The 21,349-nt window shown below is 43.2% G+C and overlaps 1 protein-coding gene across 1 annotated transcript; it reads left to right on the forward strand.

Annotated features, from left to right (window-relative positions):
* The first annotated feature begins 4,960 nt into the window (after window positions 1–4,960).
* Window positions 4,961–20,764, forward strand: MKI67 (marker of proliferation Ki-67). Its single transcript, XM_066554825.1, has 16 exons — window positions 4,961–5,052; window positions 5,851–5,932; window positions 6,014–6,129; window positions 6,474–6,543; window positions 7,116–7,194; window positions 7,883–9,323; window positions 9,626–9,893; window positions 10,406–10,799; window positions 12,302–12,417; window positions 12,850–13,021; window positions 13,110–13,244; window positions 13,618–13,859; window positions 14,100–15,185; window positions 15,997–16,069; window positions 16,386–19,379; window positions 20,118–20,764. Exons 1-16 carry the CDS (start codon window positions 4,961–4,963, stop codon window positions 20,249–20,251), a joined length of 7,494 nt encoding a protein of 2,497 aa, XP_066410922.1. The 3' UTR covers window positions 20,252–20,764.
* The last annotated feature ends 585 nt before the right edge of the window (window positions 20,765–21,349 follow it).

Consider the following 21,349-nt stretch of genomic DNA (forward strand, 5'->3'; position numbering starts at 1 on the left):
TGGTGATACAGTTGGTTTTTTCCTACTTTTAAACATTACAAAAAAGATACCATAAAGACTTTCTGGTTCCTTATCTGGTTCTGTTTTTAGAAACTCAACTTGTAGGAAAAAAATGCAATTTAATTGTAAACTGTCCATGAAATAAATTTAGTTTAATGGGATATTTAAACAGTATAAACGAAGGCAGATCACAGAGGTGTTTGCTCTGCACAAATGTCAAGCTCTGTTTTGCCTGATGCAGAAATTGTTGAATTGAGAATTTTCCAGGCCAGTGAACTTCTTGGGGAGTGTTCTTCATCTGAGGAATTAAAGGATTAGGATGTAATTTAGATCTTCTGGTGAGAGCTTCCTTCTAATGACTTTTATCCATTTTCTGTGCTGCTTTGCCCAGAGGAGGGGAATTACTCAGTCATTAATCGAGTTGACACCTTGCCAAGGAAGTTCTTTGTGCAAAGAATCCTTTTCACCTGTTTCCATTCATGAGAAACAACTCCAGCATTTTCCTGAATTTTCCTGATTTTTCCAACTATCCAGAAACATGGAACAGAAGATTCCAAGCTGGGACTTCTCACCAGCTGGGTGGACAAAAAGCAAGGAGAACTCTCCCAGGTGGGAAGAACTCGAGGAGGAATTGTTGAGCGTGGGATTTTCTAGTTGAGGTTTTTATAGAAATTTGTCCTTGCAAAACCTGAAGGGAACCTGTGAAAAAGATGGAGAGGGACTGTTTGTGAGAGCATGGAGTGCCAGAGATAGATGGAGATTGGGAAGGAATTGTTCCCTGGGAGGGTGGGCAGGGCAGACCCTGTCAAAGTCAGGTTCTGTGCATGAATAGCAGCACTCCAAAATTCTGGGTGCAATGTGTCAGTGAAATAAATGATGACTTTAAGAGAGAGATTTGTTGCAAAGCTTTAAAATTTCAGGGGTGATCATGAGACTTCTCATCCCTGGTCTTGGCTTTGCACAGTGTGAGTGGCCTGAATATTTATACCCTGCAAAAGCCCTAATTTAGGCAAAGCTTTCACCAGAATTTGTGCTTTTTAAAGGAAAAACCACAGCACAAATATGTAAATAAGCTTCATTCAGTGCTCCCACACCACCTGTTCAACACTTGAATAAATAACTCTGTATGAGGATCCTGATGTGAGAAATTAAAATGCTGATTTTTTAATTCTCTGTCAAGGAGTTTCAAGCACTGACTTTATTTTTACTTCATGCTGGATTCAGGTGTATTTATCTAAATTAAATGTTTCCAAATTAACCTACCAGCAAATTTAAACCTTGGAGAAAATGCCTTTTTTTTTTTTTTTTTGTTTTTTTCCCTCCTGTAAATCTGCTTTGGTAAATATTTGTACAGATGCTGTTTCAGAGAGCACTGCTGCTCTTGGAGACATTGAAAACCTTTGTTATAATTTGTGTTTTCCTCTAAATATTGCACATCACAAAAGCTGTGGCATCACTGTAAATCACGCCAGAAAATACAATTATTGCCACAGTGCAGGTGTGTTTATTTATTTGTGCTCTTTGATCACATGGGGGCTGGCAGAGACTGCAATAAATTCAATTTCTAAGAGTTTTTTCTGCTAGAAATTGTTTTTAGATACATCATTCAGGACCCCCAGGAAGGATTTTTAAATTAGCAATGATACCCAATTAGATAATTAGATAAAAAATAAAATCCTGACTTTGGTATGGTTTATATCTAAATTAAAGATTGTCCAGTAGCACACAGATATTATTATTATTATTATTATTATTATTATTATTATTATTATTATTATTATTATTATTATTATTATTATTATTATTAATCTGAGCTAAATTAAAGCCCCACCAAAACTTACAAAATAGACTTCAAAGTCATTTATTAAAAAAAAAAAATTAAAAAGCTGCTTACATCTAACTCTATCACATCTAAAGTCATCACAGCGCATAAAATAGTCTTTGAGGCAAGCTAGAAAATAAAACAGGAGTAAAATCAAAAGTTCTGCTTTGTAAAAGATCTGAATAGTAGAATTTTATCCCCTGAAGCACAAAAGGCTGGGTGACCTTGTCCTGTATCCCCTTCCCGAGCATCAAACTTGGAATGAAGGTCACATTTCAGATCTCAATAATGCATTGTTGTTGTTGTTGTTATTGTTACTATTAATAGGGTTTTTTTCTTTTCTTCTGTCTTCAATCACAGAACAACACAGTGTTCATATTAATTCTTGGCCTCAGAGATCCTCAAATTCGTCTCAGTAACAAATTCCTGTTTGGGAGCAGAGATGGGGATCAGCTTTATATCTAAATTAAGGTAACTAATTTGCTGATTCAACTGGACTTAAAATACTAATTTAACCTTTGCTGCTGTTTACTTGCTCCTTATATTCTTCTCCCCCTCACCTTTGTGATTAATAGTATTTTTGTGACTAGTACTGTTTTAATCTGATCAGACACAGATGCTGAACTCACTTTATAAAGCCTAAGTGAAGCTGAATCGATATAAAGTGAATCTGGGTGTGTTTTGCTGATCTGGGCAGGTGAAAATTTGGGACCACTGAGCTCCCTGCAAGTCCCCCTCCCTCAGAGAGGGGCTGGATTGGTTCAGGTTTAGGTTCAGGAACAAATATAGATAAAGGTTCAGGTACAGATTCAGGTAGAGATTCAGGTACAGGTTCATGTACAGGTGCAGCTATGGACAAAGGTTCAGGTGCAGATACAGGTATGAGCACAGGTAATTTTTTGGGTACAGATCCAGGTACGGGTGTAGGGACAGGTTCATGTACAAACTCAGGCACAGGCACAGATTCATGTACAGGTATAGACACAGGTGCAGGTACAAGCACAGCTTCATGTACTGGTTCATGCACAGATACAGGTTCAGATTCAGGTACAGGGTCAGATTCAGCTGTGGTCAGAGGTACAGGTTCGGGTACAGGTAGAAGTTCATGTACAGATCCAAGCAGAGGTACAAGCACAGGCTTGGTCACTGGTACAGGTTCAGGAAAAGGTTCAGGTTTGGGGCACAGATACAGATCAGGGCACAGCTACAAGCACAAGTTCAGGAGGGGGCACAGCTACAAGCACAGGTTTGGTCACAGGTACAAGCACAGGTTCAGGCTGGGGCACAGGTACAGATCCAAGCCCAGGTACAGATCGGGACACAGGTTCAGGAGGGGGCATAGGTACAAGCACAGGTTTGGCCACAGGTACAGGTACAGATGCAGGCGCAGGTACAAGCACAGGTTCAGGAGGGGGCACAGGTATGGATCCAGGCGCAGGTACGAGCACAGGAGCGGTGCCAGCTCCGTGTCCGTGCCCGTCCCGCCGTGAGGGACCGGCCGCTCCCGCCGCGGTTCCCGGGCAGCGCCTGAGGCGCGAGCGGCTCCGCGGGGCGGCGCCTCCGTTTGAACTCAAACCGCCCTCACCGCTCCCCATTGGCTGCGCGGCGCGTCGCGCGCCGCCCCCTCGGCCAATTAGAGGCCACCGCGCTCCTTTTCGAATGTTCAACGGTCTGCGCGGTGCGATCGTTTCTGCTTCCGCCGATCCGGTACGGGGTAAAGCTAAAAGAGTTCCTCTGCCCGGTGCCGGTTGTCGCGGCCGGCCGGGCTCGGTGCTGTTCCGCCACCATGGCTGCTGCCGGCAGGCGCGGGCGGTGGCGGCGGCTAGCGATCCGTCCGTCTGCGCGGTTCCCGGGGGCTCTGTTTTGGTGCCTGGCGGAGGGATACAGCGGGGCGGAAGCGGGGGGCGCAGTGCGAGGGCTCGGGGGCCGGCGCGCGCGCGCGGGAAGGGCTCAGTCGGCGCCGCGCTGTGCCGGGAGCGCGCCTCGGACGCCGCCACACGGGGCCCCTCAGCGGCCGCCAGCGCTCCGGCTGACCCAGGTACGGGTGGGCCGGCGGGGAGGGGAGTAGGGCCGGGGGGACGCGGCTTTGGGGTGCCGCGAGGAGGACTTGGGCTGCCTGACACTCCGCTTCTGTGGCCACCTACCCTCTTACGGTGGATCTAGCCCCATGCCGTGGTGGTTGTTGCCCCTTCTCCCCCGCTGTTTACCTGTCCTGCGACGCCTGAAGCCTGGGCTTATTAATTTCTGCTCCTGTGGCTCGTTTGGCCTGTAGGAGCTGGTGGCTGCCGTGGGCAGGGCGCTCCTGCCCCCGAGTGTTTGCGTGCCCTGAAGGCTGAGGGACCGCCGGCTTCCCCTCCAAGTAGCGTCTTGTTATCAACGAGTGTTTTAGCGCATGAAACCCACCCAAAAATTCCGTGAGAGTCTCTCTTAACTGCATTTAATAGCCTTGTTTTGCCTTGCTGCTTTCAAATAGAGTGTTAATAAAGGTGCTTCTTTGAGGCTCGCTTGAGGTACTTATACATTAAATAATGAATTGTATGAAAATATATGAAAGGGTATCTTCTTGCGCTGTGGGTTTGGGGTTTTTATGACAGTGCTGTTCCTCCTCCTCCTGTCGTGATCTGTGCACGATCGCGATAGAGCTCGGGGGCTGCCCAAGCTCCAGCCCCTTCCCAGCTGTTCTGCCGCTGCTCCTGGGAGCTGCTCCCTCTCCCCTTCTTTTCCAGGAAAATATAATTACAATCAGCTGCTCTCTGCTTTAAATTCAAATCTTAATATTCCCCATGGGTAAGAGATTGAAAGATTTAGATTTAGGTGAAGAAGAGAGTGAGTTTTTAAGTTGTTTATGGGACAAAGTCTGTGTTGCTCCTGAAGCTTTCCAAGGTTCTGATGGGTAACAAAAATCACCTGAATACCAGCATTAGTCTGACAATTTATATAAACATATTCCTAGTTTTTACACAGAAAACCACGTTAAAACAGCACTGAGATTCTTCTGCTGTCCATGAGAAAATATCTCATCTCTGGTACAAAATAAAGCATAAAAATTTACATCCATTTACTCTCATAAACACGTAAATCATAATTAGGATGAGTAATCTGGGTGTTTTTTATAGGTAAGGTTCCTTACATTCGAAGATGCCACGCTATGGAACAATCGTTGTCATTAAAAGGAATGGGACTGATGGAATTGTTTATCCTCTCACCTCAACTTCTTGTTTGTTTGGAAGGTGAGAATTTGCTTGCATACATTGAAATAATGGGTGTTTTCCTACAGATGATGTATTTTAATGCTTATTTGCAAAAAATAAACATGTATTTAGGCATGGTGTACAGAGGAGGGAAGGTGATGCTGGACTAGGGTTAATGTAAGAGTAGAAAGTTGAACTTTTTTTTATTACTGTTTTTTGTCCTTGCCAGAAGTACTTCTATTTATTGATTGATTTTAAATTTATGGCCACAGGAAATCAGGGGAAGGGATTAAAGGGGATAAGTGATAAGACCAGCAGCAAATAAAAAGCATTAGAGATTAGCTTAAGAAAAGGACAGAAAGGAAAAGTCTGTACATTTATAAACATGTTTTAACTCAGTAATAACGTTTAAGAAGGTAGAAATTGTTCTGCAAGTGAGACCAAGGTCCAGGTACCTGTTGCCAGTCCCAGGTCAGAAATGTAAGCCTGAGAATGACTTTAACAGCTCATTTTGTGTAAAAATATTCCACAAATCTCAGGAGACTCTGGAGTAAGTTGATCCCATAGCACCAGCTGTGCTGTAGCCATGTCTTAGCTTGTTGTGATCTGCTTTTTTCAGTTTGGGTGTTTCCCTGTTTTTCTGATCTCAGCTCTCTGCTGCTGGAGGAGTATGAGCTGCTATTTTGTATTTTGCTGCACTTTAAAAATACTTAGGTAGTTAATTTTCTCCCAAGTTAGACACATCATGCTGCTGTACCATTCCTAACTACAATGTTGGGAAATGCCCTCATTCTCCCAGTGTTTGTGTGGAACTGAACCTTTTTTTTTCCCCCCCAGGAAATCAGAGTGTGACATCCGCATGCGGCTGCCCTGGGTGTCCAACGAGCACTGCAGAATCGAGATCAATGAGAACAAGGAGGTTAGCTGCTGGTCTTGCACTGGGACATGCACTGCCTCACTGCATCCCTGCAGGTCACTCAGGCTTTTGTTTGCTTTTCAGGCAGTCCTGACCAACTTGAGCTCAGTGAACCCCACACAGCTGAACGGGGCTTGCTTTGAGCAGCCCGTGCCCCTGAGGCACGGGGATGTGTTAACCATTATCGATCGTTCTTTCAGGTGGGTGCCAGCCTCTTCAGTTACTTGATTCTAGAGTGGAAAGAATGGCATTGATTTCAGATTTCTCTAGAAAATCTATTCATCAGAAGGCAGGACTGCTAAAGTTATCTTTTGATCACTTGTATTGCATTAAGCTAAATCAGTGAAGATAGAATTGTTTAGAGACATCATTCTTATTTTGTTTTAGGGGGAAATTTAAAGTGGTTTTAAGTTGCTGAAGCCTTTCAAATGGACATGTGTGCACTGTTGGGAGGGGGCAACTATTCCTAGGTCATTCCTCTTAATAATCAGAATTGAGTCATCAATTATTTGACAAAATATGGTATTTTAAAATATTTTTTCAGGTTTGAATATCCTCTGCAATCAACACCGAAAAGGAAGCGTTCCAGGTCTCCAAAAGATGAAACTCTGCAGGTGACTTTGTGGCTGTGGGTTTTTTCTTTACAAATATATTGGTAGTAGTGACATGATTTTATAATTCCTTGTTCTGTTTTCTTATTAAGAGAAATTATACTTTTCTTATTAAAAGTAACTCTTCAGCCCTAAACTGCCCTTCTGTCTTAAAATACAAATCAACTCTGATAAATACTTTGAAAAATTTAGTAATTTTTAGTCTAAATTTTAGTGAAAAATTGATCTCTTTTTGGTAATAGATAATTAATAATTCATGACGTCACTAAGACAGAGCTATAAATCTTCCACTGAGTTTGGTAAGAAGGGGAGGTTCAAGTGTTTTCATTCTTATTTTACAGCTGCTTTGACAGCTCAGAATTCAGATGATAAAACAAGATAAACTTCTCCCCTCTAGGGCCTCAGATGTATTGGCCAATGTTAAATATTGAAAAGTTCAAGGATTTAATTTGAATACTTTAAAGCTTGTTTAGGGTCAGTGCATATTCTCTTAAAAATAGGTTTTTTCAATGTAGAATTCAAAGGTGAAGTATAAAATATTTGTTGCTCTGCTGTAATGTTGTACAAATTTACAGGTTCTTCATGTTCAGCAGGTGGCAGAAGTGGAATTATTGCACAAACAACCTCCAGGAGCTAAAAGTCTTGATGCTTCAGGTTGGTGCCTGTTTTATGAGGGCTTTGTTTGCTTTTACCCCCTTAACTGCATTTTTTATTGGCATTAGAATTAAACCAAAGTTAAAAGAGGGGGGGAGAAAAGGCATTTTAAGACTTTTCCAATCTGAGTGCACCTTGCTGTGTCAGTGGTGATATCATGTTTAAGTGCTGTGAATTCACCTTAGACATTAAAATTTAACTTGAAAATTTAACTGCTCTGCTGACCTACAGCTACACCTTTTTTTAGCAAATGTGGCATTGTCTCATGCATTCTTTCCTAATGAAAATTTGAAACAAATATAATTTTGGAGGTACATGGTATATATTGAAATAATTGTTTACAGGAACCTGTAGAACCAGAAAAATCCAGAGCTGCTAATTCTGGATAATTACAACCCATAGACTGCTTAAATGCCAGGACTTTACCTTCCCATCCTTCTTGTCCTAAATAATCCTCATTTTCAGAGAAGGCTTTTTATTATCATTTCTGACATTTTTGTCCCAATGCAAAAAGCCCCAGCTGCTTCCAGGTGTCCCATTTCAGTAGATCCTGGCTGACCTGGATCTTCCCCCTTGGGAGGGAAAATAAGGAATTTTTAATCTGTATTTATGGAACTTTTATTTGTAGTTCTGCAATTTGAAAGTAACTCTGTGTCTGTGTTTTTGTTTTGCTTTGCTTTCTTTGTAGATAATGCTGAGTGTGAAGAAAAAAATGCCAATGAAAAGAAAAAAACTCCAGAGAAAAATCTTCCTGAAGCTTTCCCTGTCAAACTCCAAACACCCAAATCTTCACAGAGAATACATCATGTTCTTAAAAAGCAAAATGAAATGTCTCCCTTTAGTAAACTCTATGAAAGTGTGAAAAATGAGCTGAAAGTGGAAAAACCTCTGCACAGGAGAAGTTCCTCTCAGCAAGCTGCAAAAGGAGACCCTGGGAGTGTTCTGCCAGAACCAAGTGCTCCCATTTCATCCCAGAGTGGTCTTTTTGATCTGGGCAGCCTGGCTAAAAGAAAGGAATCAGGCAGGATGGAAAATATTGAAAAATGTATAATTGTGAGACAGGAAGTAGAAAACAGCCCGGGGTTTAACCAGCTGCCAGCTGGGGGGAAAACTCCCAGGAGGAGTTTTAGCAGGAGTCCTCGAGCTCCCATCTCCAAGGAGGTGTCAGGAGATAGCAGTCAGAGTCCATTGCAGGATCCCAAGGGATTAAGGACACCAGGCAGGTCCAGAGGTGCTGCAGTTACACCCAAAGCCAGCAAGGAGAACCACAGGAGCTCCCTGGTGTTGCTGGAGCAGTGCTCCATAGAAAGGTTTGAGTGTCCAGTTCCACGGGCAGCGTGCAGCCCCAGCGGCAGCAGTGCTGCTGCAGGAGCTCTGTGTGCGCTGAGCACTCCAACAACACCCAGGAGGAAGAGTCCTCGCTCTCTGCTTGTGTCACCTCCCAGAGAAAGCTCTGGGATGAACCCTGGAAATCCTGGCACTCCAAGGACCCCACGGCGTGGCTCACTGAAACTGAAGTCACTTCCAGAGATCCCAGCTGGAGCTCCAAGGGAAGATCCAGTGTGCAGAATTGAGAACACGCAACTGCCTTTGCCAGAAGGGGAAAGCTTAAAGCAAAGACGAAACAGCAAACAACAAACACCAGGAAAAACTGCCCAAGAGGTGCTGAAGGAAATCTGGGATCAGGCAAACCTGGATAACTCAAAGGTGGGACATTGTGAAACCCCTGCCTCTCTCTCTGATTCCAAGAGTCCCAGAAGAAGCAGAAGGGAAAGTAAAGAATTCTTGGACAAAAGTGCCCATTCAGAGGCATTGGCTGCAGAAGGGATGTTGGCATCTCCTGCTGGTCAGACACCTGGAAGGAAAAGGGGGAGGCAAAGGAGCTCTGGAGGGCTGGCTGAACCAGCACTGGAGCCAAACACTGCTCAGGAGCAGCACAATTCAGGCAGAAAAGCCAGTAGGACTCCAGCAGAGCTGGCCATGGACAGGTGTCACCAAAACCAGGATTTGGAAGAGGCTACAAGACCTCGGAGAGCATCAGGCAGGAGATCTCCTGGAAGTGCTGCTGAGCTTAGGGACACTGAGCCTGGCTCAGAAACCAAAACTTTCTCAGGTAAATACATTGGAAGACTCAGGTAAATACATTGGATTCCCTGCCTTGTTTTTGTATGAGAGAAATTCTGTAGCACTTTCCTTAGAATTCTCCTACTTGGGTAAAATGTGGAACCAATTACTGACACTAGTTGTAAAATATTTATCATGGAGTTACATTTGACCTTAACAATACACAATGTGTGTAAAATATCCTGGATTAAATTTATTTCCCTTTAAGGTAAGTTTCTCTGGGTTTGTTTCCAACTTTGAAATGCACAAGGAAAGGTTAAAGTGCTGCCTTGGATTCTTGGATATCTTAAAAATCATTTCAATTGTTCTTTTCAGGCAAGACAAAAAGAATCTCTCAGAAGAGGAAAAGTGGTGAAACCCTCCCTCAGACTTTGGGCAAAAGGAAGAGAGTGTCCTTTGGTGGTCATCTGAGCCCAGAACTCTTTGATAAAAGTTTGCCTCCCAACTCTCCCCTGAAAAGAGGAGCCCTCCCTGCCAGGAGGAGCTTACCCCATGGAAACTCTCCTCGGGCTGTGCTCAAAAAGGCTCAGAGCTTGAAGCACTTGATAGATCAGGTAAATGTTCAGAGTAATCAAGTTGCTGAGTCTGTTAGTGTGATCAGAATTTAGAAATTCTATTATATATGTATTTATTCATTCAAAATTAGTAGTAACCCTTTTGTGATGCATGCTGGTGTCGCTCATGAGTGTTTGGGGATGCTCAAAGAATCATCAGCTAAAACAGGTTTATTATAAAGTGAAAGTACAACCAAGTTCATTGGCAAGGTCACTACTACTTTCTGGATGGGTGAAACACCAGAAAAAATCAGGCTAAAACTTTAAAATCAATCAACCTGAAACTAAAATGGACTTAAAAAGATATAATTGGTGGCTGAGGATGGATGAAGGGTAAGGATGGGAAAGGGTGAGGATGAAAAGTAAAGGTAAACCCTCCTGCCCAACTTAGCCCAGACTTGATCAACAGTTTAGGAATCACTTATCATTCCTGAAAAAGTGAAATCCAAGTCTTTGGCAGGGCTTGCCTGGACTGATCACTTCTTTTAAAAGAAGGAAAAATCCTCCATTTACTGATTTTTTTTTTTTTCTAGGAAGAGAAGAAGTCACCCAAAAATTCCCCAGCCCAGCAGTCCCCAGGTGCCTCATCCCCCGTCTCAACACCCAGAATCCCTTCGGGCTCTCCAGCCCCCTTCAGGAAGGGGCGTTTCTCCGTCTCCCAGCCCCCCACTCCCTTCCCAATTGCAGAGGAGAAGGATGCTGGCACACAAGACATGGATCCAGAGGGGCAGAGTGGTGCCCAAGGGAAAAGCCCAAAATCTCCTCCTGCTGCCCAAGATGCCAAAGCCTTGGTGGCAGGGACAGCTGCCAGGTCAGCCAGAGGTGCCCAGCTGCGCTTGAAGGGCTCTGCCATGAAGGGCAGAGGTGGGGCTGTGGCTGTCATCAGTGCCAAGAGGAGAAGTGGTGCCTCCAATGCCAATTTATTAGGTTGGTTTCAATCGTTCATTTTTAATACTCACTTTCATGCTTTAAAGTACAGGAACCACACTGGAAAAGACTTGTTTTGTTATGCAGAGGCTACCAGGTCATTGGTCAATCTTCTGAAATCTGCTGGCCTTATTGGAAGTGCAAAGTGTTCCATTTTTTTGTTCATAAAGCACATTTACTAAAGCATCTATGAACATAATTAAAGACAAATATTCATGTTCAGAAGTTTTAAAATGGTAAAATTAACATTCTCTTTGCAAGGTTATAGTCATGATCTTTAAAATCTGTCAAGTTCAAGTAGTGTTAAACTAAACCATATTTATCACATCACTTTTGTTCTGAAAAACCTAACCTTTTATAGCAATGCCGCTTTACTTTGGTTATTTTGTGCCTTATTTTTATCCAAGGCTCACAACCTTTGTCCAGGAACTGGGGTGTATATCTAACTACTCAAAGTGGTACATAAGTGATAGAAATAAAAAATAGGATCATAACTGGGTGTTCCTTTCAAATCCTCAGAATTCCCAGTGTTGAGCACTGATTTGAAATAGTTTTGACAGCATTGGAAACTGTAATAGGGGAGTTCTGGTTCTTCAAGTTTTGACTTTTGAATAAGCTTTGAAGTAGGGTGTATTTGTCACCTGTTTTCATCAGTTAAATCAGTTTGACAAAGTCCAATTCCCCATTCACCCAGGAATTTTTATTACTTTATTGTTCTGTCCATTCTAATGGCAGCAGAGCTCTTGACAAATACCAGTGGCATTCCATTTCTCACCACCTCACTAATGTGCTTTTTTGATACCACTGCATCAATTCCTTCTGTAATATGAAAAGAACATCACAGCTCTTAAAAATTTCAGATCCAAAGTAAAACTGTTTCCAGAGCTTTTTTGGGTAATTTCCTGGATGTTTGGCATTTTTCTCTGCATCCTGCACGCCCTGACAATGTCAGCTTTTCAAAGTTCTTTTTATTTACAGACTGACATAGCAATTCTGACAAGAGAATAACAGCATCCTTTTCTTGGATGGAAAAGGAACAGCATTCCCCTTTTCATCTCTGTTTTAAAAAGTCATTTCTTTTATGTGATCCCTTTGTTCTGATAGCTTTTTTTTTTTCCTGAAGTAAACAAGGCAGGTGTCCTACAACTTCCAGCTTCATTTATTCCACAGAAGTTTTTTGTTGGGGAAAATGAGTTCCTTCCAAAAGAGAGAGGAAGGAACTGGGTCAGTGTTCAGCTGTAGGATCTGAGCTGTGTTTGACACTGTATGAAGCTCATTGTTTCACTGTGGAAAGCCACACTGGGTACTTGGAGTCTTCTTAAACTTCAGCTGAAATTGGATTTTCAAATTGAGAATATTTCAGAGAACACTTCAGGTGTTAGCAGATAATAACAACCACTTTCCTCTGCCAGACTGCAGAAAATGTATTGGAATCATAAATAATTGTGAACTTCCATTTACACAGCTGAGAGTTGAATTGGTTCTTTCTCCTTTTCTTCTAGTTGCAAAATCTTGGGCAGAAGTGGTAAAATTGGGGGTTGCAAGACCACAGCCAAGGACTGCTAAAAAAACTGTCCATAAAGGCAAAGCCCTGAAGAGATTAAAGCACCCACCAAAGGTATCCTTTTCTTTCTTAGGTTGCTTTGTTTTATTTTCTTGCATATCCACCAAGCAGCCTGGATGGGTTTTGATTAAGAAGCTGAGCTCTTGGTGTGATGTAAAATGGGAGTCATTGTCTCCCACAGCATGTGGGAGATGGAGGTTTGTGCAAAAATAATCACAGAATTAGTAGGGTTGGAAAAGACTTCCAAGATCTTGGAATCCAAGCTCTGATGATAAAAATCAGGCAGGATCTGCCTTTCCTAAACTCAGGCTGGCCAGACCTTCCAACCCTCCCTGGCCCTGGACATCCTCCAGCCTTCTGGAGCCTCCCAGTTAACCATGACTGATGATAAATTGTGGAAGGAGCTTGGCCAGCTCTTCCACCATGAATCTTTGTTTAATAACTGTTTGGTTTTGGTTTTTTTTTTTTCCCCTTTTCCCTCTGCAGACTCCAGAGAAGAAAATAAAAGGTCACTTCAGCACAGGTCATGCAGAGTCACCTGCTACCATAGTTGTAGGTAGAGCTTATTCCACCACAGTCAGGTCAGCTGGACACGTCCCTAAAGTGGTAAAAAATCCCAAGCTGAAGCTCAACATGGATATGGATGAAAGTTTCACAGGTGAGATTTCAAAGTCTGTTGCTTCATCTGCCTGCTGTGCAGTTCTTTTGTCAAAACCTCTGCTCATTTCCCCAAATGTCACTTCTAGGGGTGCCTGAAATGTTCCAAACCCCAAAAAATCAGGGAGAAGGAACTCTTCCTCTGGCCACTGCTCACAATGCTGATGTTACACCACCATGGGCTGCAGGGGACATTTCTGACTTGCACACTCCGGAGGAATCTGGTAGGTTTGATATTTTAAAAAAAGAATACTGAGGTATATTATGGGTTAGCAGCAGTCTCAGCCTAGGCAGATTTAACTGAGGTGAAGCATCCAGCAACCCATGAGAGGAACCATTGAGATTTATCAGGTATTAAAGGAAAATGTAGTTCCAGTTAGTTTCTGAGTAGGATATTTTATTATTCATTCTGTTTGGTATGGAACTTCAAGCTGCTGATGAGACATCCAGACACTGAATGCCCAATGCACGTGTTTAGATTTTGATTTCTAGAAGGGTGTATTTGAAGTTGATTATTTTTATTATGCAGCAATTAAAATGCTTGGGTTTTCTGCTTAATTTATTTTCCAAATGACATAAGTCTACTGCTTATTTCAGGAGAGATGATGGTGTCACCATTAAATAATTCAGATGCTTCAGAGCAGAAGCAAGTGAGTCCAGGCATATTCCACCTTCTGAGACAGGAGTCATCTCCACCTATGTTTGATGAAATAGCCACAAAAACTCCTGAAAAGAGAAAAGCTGTGCACAAAGATACTGTGGATAGTTTGGCAATAACTCCAACAAAACCAGCATCTCTGGTGAAATCAGGAAGTAAAAGGAGGGCTCCAAAGCAGAAAGTGGAGCCAGTTGAGGTCATGTCAAGCAAAAGGAAGATTTTAAGGACCCCTGGGCAAAGGTCGGAACCAGGAGAGGTTTTGTCAGGCATCAAACAGCTCTTGAAGACCCCAAAGCAGAAATTGGAGCCTACAGAGGTTTTGTCAGGCATCAAACAGCTCTTGAAGACTCCAGATCAGAAATTGGAGCCTACAGAGGTTTTGTCAGGCACCAAGCACCTCTTGAAAACCCCAAATCAGAAGTTGGAGCCTGTAGAAGTTTTGTCAGGCATCAAACAGCTCTTGAAGACCCCAAAGCAGAAATTGGAGCCTACAGAGGTTTTGTCAGGCATCAAACAGCTCTTGAAGACTCCAGATCAGAAATTGGAGCCTACAGAGGTTTTGTCAGGCACCAAGCACCTCTTGAAAACCCCAAATCAGAAGTTGGAGCCTGTAGAAGTTTTGTCAGGCATCAAACAGCTCTTGAAGACCCCAAAGCAGAAATTGGAGCCTACAGAGGTTTTGTCAGGCATCAAACAGCTCTTGAAGACCCCAGATCAAAAGTTGGAACCTGTAGAGGTTTTGTCAGGCATCAAGCACCTCTTGAAAACCCCAAAGCAGAAATTGGAGCCTACAGAGGTTCTGTCAGGCATCAAACAGCTCTTGAAAACCCCAAAGCAGAAACTGGAGCCTGTAGAGGCTTTGTCAGGCATTAAGCATCTCATGAGGACCCCAAAGCAGCAGCTGGAGCCTGAAGAGGTTCTGTCAGGCATCAAGCACCTCTTAAAGACCCCAAAGCAGAAGTTGGAGCCTGTAGAGGTTCTGTCAGGCATCAAGCACCTCTTGAAAACCCCAAAGCAGAAGTTGGAGCCTGTGGAGGCTTTGTCAGGCATCAAACAGCTCATGAGGACCCCACGGCGGAAGCCAGAGCCAGTGGAGGACCTGTCAGGCATTAAGCAGCTCCTGAAGACCCCTCAGCAAGAGCTGGAACCAGTGACTGATGAAATTGCCTTGAAAAGGTTGCTGGAGACTCCAGTAGAGAGCAGAGAAGCAGTAAAAGCTGTCCCAGCTGTGACTTCAGCCAGGAAAAGCCCAAAGCTGAAATCCCAGCCCGTGGAAGACATGGTTGGCATCAGCCGCATTTTCCAGACACCAAAGGAGAAGGTGCAGCCTGTGGAAAACATGTTTGGAATTAAGAGATTGATGAAGTCTCCTAAAGAGAAATATCAACCAGTTGAGGATTTTGTGGGGCTGCAAAGGCTCATGGCAGAACCCAGGCAGAAATCTTCTGATTTTGAAGTGGACTATGCTGGAGTCACTGAAATGTTTGGTACCCCAGAGGAAATGAAGGTAAAATACTTCAACTTTTGGAAAGGATGTTTTTAGATTTTGAAACCTGTGGTTGAAATGCATTTTGACTTCCTAGTATGACACTTTCTTCTATCTTGCAACATTTTTTGGGGACAGCTGCATTTGTGTGTATTAAAATGGATTTATTTGAAAGGACCTGTCACAAACGAGTGTTTTGAGGTTAAGTATCATTAAAAACAGCCTTAATGTAAAAGTGATAAGGTTAATATAAAAGTGACATTGCCAGCATCTCATTCACCATTCCACACTGACCACTGCAAGTAGGAGAAGTGAAGTTCTCCAGTTAGTGGGTCAGGGTGGGTGATGTCTGTGCCCAGCCTGGTTTGTTCTGGTGCTGCTTTTTATTGTGACAAGAATCTTGATCTTCAGTGGAGATGTGCTGGCATCACTGCCAGTATCATTTCCTGAAAAAATTACTTTGATTCTCACATTCCATAGGTAAAATGCTGAGTATCCCTGGGCTTAGTGCTTAGAACCACAATAAAACACTACAGAGCACTCAATTTCTCTTCAGTACCCCAAGTTCCCTTTGAGCACTAATTTAGGCACTTCTCAACCTCTCCACAATGTTGTCTTTCACTTTAGATGGCAATAATTGAATTTGCTATGTTTGTGAGTTTATATCAGATAAATGGATGATGTATTTATAAGACTAATTGATTTAATTTGTAAGAAAAGGGTTTCACAAACATTTTTATAAATGTTGCTGTACATTCATCTGGTTTTGGTTGGCTCCATAAGTTCTTGTCCTGTCAGACACACATTTATTGGTTATTTTTTATTCATTTAGGTCAGATCAGTAAATGTTATGGATTCTCAGGGGGAAATTGCATCTCCTGGTTCTAATTCCAGTCATAAATGTGGTAAGTACAAATATTTTGCTTAGAGGAATAATGAATATATAAAATCATAAATTTTACCATGAAGTTCAAATGTTGCTTAAACCTCTCTCAGTGAGCTCAGCTATTTCCTGAGCTAAGAAAATTTGTTCCCTTTGACCTATTCAAATAAATTAAACAACTTCAGTCAGAAGCCTGGCCTTTAATCTAGGAATTGGTTAAATATTTCTTTATTTATTGTATGATTTGTTTGAGCAAGATGCCTCTCTGAGGAAAATGGAAATACTCAATCAGGCACAGGAATGTCTAATTTTTGTTGGTGCTCTTTGCCCTCCTCTAGAAGAGAAAGGAAAAGTTTCCCAAGGTGAAGATTCCCAACAGAAGGACTCAGCTGGTGAAGAGCAGCCTACCCAGAGACCCAGAAGGGGCAGGAGGGCTGGGCCTCCTGCTGCAGCAAAGCCAAGTGAAAATGGTGTGAGTTTAAAGGAGTTGCAGAGTCCTGAAACCCAAGAGGAGATGGGAGTGATCACACTTGAAAACAAGGGAAGAGGAAGGAGGACAAAGCGTTGCATGCAAGAGGTGGCTCCAAAGTGCCCTGATCAGGAAGGACTTGACATTGTCTCATCTGTGGAACCGCCTGGAGCTGCTCAGAGAGCAGGGAGAGGTAAAAGGAAAGAGCTGAAGGAGTTAAAACATCCAAATGAACATCTGGAGTCTTGTGCTGAAGATTCCTCAGTGCTACAAAAAGCACCTGCAAATACCAAACAGAGTTTGCAGGACTGTGGCACCAATGGAACTGAAGGTGATCCAGGCACAAAGACAGGAGCTGGAAGCATTCAGGGTGAAATGTGTCAGCTGCAAACAGGTGTAAATAATCCTGATAGCAAAGCTGCTGCCAGTGGCATGGAGGACAGTGAAGAAGTGCTCCTGTCACCGAGGAGGAGGCGCAGAGGAGTGCAGAGCACAGAACCAGTGATTCCACCAAGAAGAGGGAGACGGGCAAGGGATCACCAAGGTAAAGCAGCTTCTCCAGGAGAGCTTCATGGAACAACCAGAAAGCTTCGTAAAGACCCATCCCCAAAGGTTTCACAAAGACAGGAACAGGCTTGTGACAAAGCTCCTGAGGCTGTCACAGCCCAAGAATCTGAAAATGGCACTAAACTTGAACTAAAGGCAACAGAGAGAAGAGTTACATCTCTTAGAAGTACTAGAAACAGAAAGCACTCAGCTGAAATAAAAGCAGACACTGGTGAGGTCACACTTGAAAATACACAAAACATTCAGAAAACTGAGGAAACATCAACTGAAACTGATGCAGAAACACAATCCCACGCGAAAAATAAGATGAAAGAATCTCAGGGATATGAAACAGAAAATGCTCAGGAAAATACAACAGAGGCAGCTCGAAGATTAAAGGCAGAGTCACCTTCTGCAGAGACAAACAAAATGCCAGTCAGTGCTCAGAACATGGAAGCAAACAGGCCTAGAAGCAGGAGAGGCAAAAAAGACTCTTTGGAGCAAAAAGCTGAGGAATTTACTGAAAATGTGAACAGCCTAAAACCAATTGCTCCCAAATTGAAGTCAGAAGTGGATGAGTCTTCTCTGCAGGACTCTGTGGGCTCTGTTTGTGTCAGTGCAGCCCAAGGCAGGGAGGAGCAGCCCAGCCCAGGTGCCCCACCAGTCCCAGCTGCAGACAGTGCCAGTCCTGCTCAGGGCACTCAGAGGAGGACCAGAAATGAACAGGGAATACTTAGAGCAAAGCAAACTGAAACCCTGCAGGGCAGTCCAGCACAAAAAAATGCAGTGGCGTCTAGAAGAGGAAGAGGTAAAAAAGTTAATTTTCAGCTTGAAGAAAGCATTTCCAAAGCAATTGAAGGAAAAAGTTTACCTGAGGGTGATGAAGTGATGACTGACAAAGATAATCAACATGAGAATTCCGAAAATCTTCCTTCACAGGGAAGGAGGAGCAGGAGAAAGCAACCTGATTCCATCCCACAAGAAGCTAGTCCTGCCTTTATGGAAAAACAAACATTAACTGCAGATCATAGGAAAGATGAGGCTGTCGTACAAGAGGCAGGATCAGCTTTGGAAGCTGCTCCCTCTTCAGCAGAGGACAATCCACCGAGGCGGGGCAGGAGGCGCCAGGTGGCTGCAGCCTCACAGAGCAGATCTCCTTCTGTCAGAACGAGACGTGGGCTGCTGCTGGAAGGTGATGCTAAACAGGTGGCACAGAGAGAAGAGGGAAATGCAGCTCTGGGTAATAAAACTTTACAGGCAAAAGTGAATGCACCAGCAAGGGACAGAAGGAAAAAGATGGATCCAGCAGCAGAGGCAAGAAGTCCAACTCCTCTCCAGGGAAAATGTGGCTTGTCAGAGACTAAAGATGAGGGTACTCAGGAAGAACAAAGTGTGCCTTTGGAAGCAGTGTCCTGTGCTAAGGAGAAGGCACCAGGAAGGGGCAGAAGGAAAGAAGCTGCTCTGGCATCACACACAACCAAGTCCATCTCTCTTCGAGGGAAGCGCAGGTTGCCGGCAGGTGATGGAGAAGAAGCTCCCAAAGAAGAGCAGAATGTTCCCTTAGAAACTTGTGATCCATCTGGAAAAGAAAATCAACTGAGAAGAGGCAGGAGGAAGGAAACTGCCCCCTTGATAGAAGCCAAAAGTTCTATTCAGGGAAACCAGGTCCTGTCAAAACGAAGTGGCAGAAAAAATAACAATAGGGAAGCTAAAGAGAATTTGGACAATTCTTCCCAAGAAAATACGGAGCTTGTACAAGAGAGCTTGAGGCAAGTAACCACTTCACTGGCTCTTAATCCCACCTCACTTCAGGGTTTGCCAGAAGGTGGTAAAGACAGAATTCCTGAAGAAAAAAGTAAACTTCTGGATGTAGCTCCACCTGCAAAAGAAAATCCATCAAGAGTGGGCCGGAAGAAAACTTCTTCCACTTCTGAAGAAACAATTTCCACTTCTCTCAGGGGAAAACCCAACCTGCCCAGAGGCAGAGGTCAGAAGAGGGTTCTTCAAGAAAGTGAAGATGCATCTCCAGAAAATAATCCATGCCAAGGAAGAACAAGGCAGTTGAGAAACAGTAGGAGGAAGGTGGAGGTGTCATTAGAGGCAGCTACTTCTGCTTCTCCCCACAGAAGCGGTGACTTGCCAGGAAGTGGCAGCACTCTGGGAACTAAGGATTTGAGTGGAGCATCCACTGGTTCTGAGGAGAATCAGCCAGGAAAAGGCCAGGAGGGTGCCCCTGCTCCACAGGCAGCTCCCGCCTCTCGCAGGAGGAAGTGCCAGCTGCCAGCAGAGGATGTGCCACCCAAAAAACTAAAACCAGGTGAGGCAAGGCTTGTCTTTCTCTTGAAGGTTGGATGAGTTTGTAGATACACCAATTGAGTGCAGAGCTCTGGGGCTGCTGATGGAGAAGATCCAAGATCTCAGCTCCCTCAGCTGCTCCTGGGGCTCTCCCCAGCTCCATTCCCTTCCCTGGTCACTCTCCAGCCCCTCCATGTCCTTCCTGAGCTGAGGGACCCAAACTGGGCACAGCACTGGAGGTGCCTCCCCAGTGCAGGGGACAATCACTGCCCTGGTCCTGCTGCCACCTAAAATATCCCCTGGAGTTTTCAGCTTGACTTAAGAACTCCCAATCAGAAAATATTATCAAATGAGTGCCTTGAAGTAGAAATGGCAGCAACTCTTTGGTGCTGCAGCAAGGAATTGCCTGCCATAAAACTTGCTCTCTTCTCATTCTTGCAGGACTTTGGTGTTGGTCCTGTTTTAGTTTCACATATCGGTGGGAGGAATTTTAGCTAAAATGGCAGCTAATTGGTTTTGGTGCTCTCATTAATGTTAACCTACTTTCAGAAATAGCTGTGAGTCCTCAGGGATCCAACTTAAAGGATATTGGATGTGCAGAAGTGTGGGGTTGGTATTTGGTTTGTTGAATTCAGAGATAGAATCTTTGGAATGTTGTCATTGGGGACATTTCCTTTCAAAACAATGTAGGTGAAGATGGAATTTTGTGGGAAATGTTTGATTGATGATACAAATTGACATTTTTTCCATGTGCAAATAGGGAATGATGAAAATGGGTCTCTCCAAAGAGGAAGAAGAAACAAAACTAAACTTGGAGAAGAGGATGCAAGGGCAGCTCAGACCACTGGAGGGATGGAGAGGAGGACAAGATCCAGCACAAGAACAAGGAAATAGCCTTAGGAGTCCCAGAACCAGTTTTTAAATCAATTCAGTAATTCCAATTACAGTTGGTTTTTTTAATGTGAATTGATTTGCACTCTGATTTTAAGCTAAGATTTTTGGTAATGACATGATTGCTTTGCAAAATACGTTTCTTAATGTGTCTACAGATAGGAAGTAGATCTTTCTTTAGTAGCTTTGCCAATATGTGGTGGTTCCTAAACCATGGGGTGCTTGTGCAAAGCTGCAAACATAAATTCCATTTTGTTTACCAGTGTTTCTCCCCTTTTTCCTGCTGATCAGTACAACAATCAGGAAGCCATATTACTGCCAGCTAGAACTATTTTCTGCTGAAATTTTCCTATGCTTAAGTTTTATTTTTCCTTGGAGTTCTGTAAATATTCTTTTTTAAAAAAAAAGTAGTTGTATTAGCAGAAGTATTATGCTAAATTTTTAATAAGTTTTTTTAAAAAATTAAATTTGTATTGAAAAGTGCAGGTTCTGAAGTCATTAAACTTGTAAACAGTTTGGCACTTGTGTGGTTTTTTGCTTTTAAGGATGCTTAAGAATAATTGCTGCTGTCTTAGGAGTTCATTTTTAAGGTTCATCCTCTGATTGATGTGGTTTTCAGGCAGAATTTTTAGGACTTTTTACAGATAATTTGTCTTCAAGGCTGGGGGCTTCTTAAATGCAGAAACAGAGAAAACTCAGCCTGGGCATCAAACTTGTGTGCAGTTGTTAGACCTGATTTAAAATCCTTTGTTGATGTGGTGTGTGAGGAGTTGGGGATGGTTCTGCAGCAGAGCAGTTGGAATTGGAATTGTTCAGGTTGGAAAAGACCCCTAAGACTCCAAACTTCAGATCTGATATAATTTTTTTTTTTTTTAATTTAGGTTGGATTTTTTGCTTGTTTGTTTTTTATCATGTGGAATGTGCTGTACCCATATCCACAGAGGGTTTTTATTGAATTATAATGCACTTTTTTTTTTTAATTACTCAATTCTAGTGTGAAAATTCCCAGTCTGTCCGTACATCTAGGGTTGCTCCATCCCAGGTGCAGAATCTGCTACTTTCCCTTGAACTTCACATGGTTAAATATGAGAATTGGAATAT

This window comes from Molothrus aeneus, chromosome 8 (genome assembly GCF_037042795.1).
Source record: "Molothrus aeneus isolate 106 chromosome 8, BPBGC_Maene_1.0, whole genome shotgun sequence".
NCBI classification, from domain to species: Eukaryota; Metazoa; Chordata; class Aves; order Passeriformes; family Icteridae; genus Molothrus; species Molothrus aeneus.

What these genes read in the sequence shown, in the direction of transcription:
- MKI67 (XM_066554825.1), top strand. Translation starts at nt 4,961, where the DNA reads ATGCCACGCTATGGAACAATCGTTGTCATTAAAAGGAATGGGACTGAT. An exon ending in GATTAAAGCACCCACCAAAG is followed by an intron (nt 12,418 to 12,849) that starts GTATCCTTTTCT and finishes TTCCCTCTGCAG; the next exon opens with ACTCCAGAGAAGAAAATAAA. An exon ending in TATGGATGAAAGTTTCACAG is followed by an intron (nt 13,022 to 13,109) that starts GTGAGATTTCAA and finishes TGTCACTTCTAG; the next exon opens with GGGTGCCTGAAATGTTCCAA.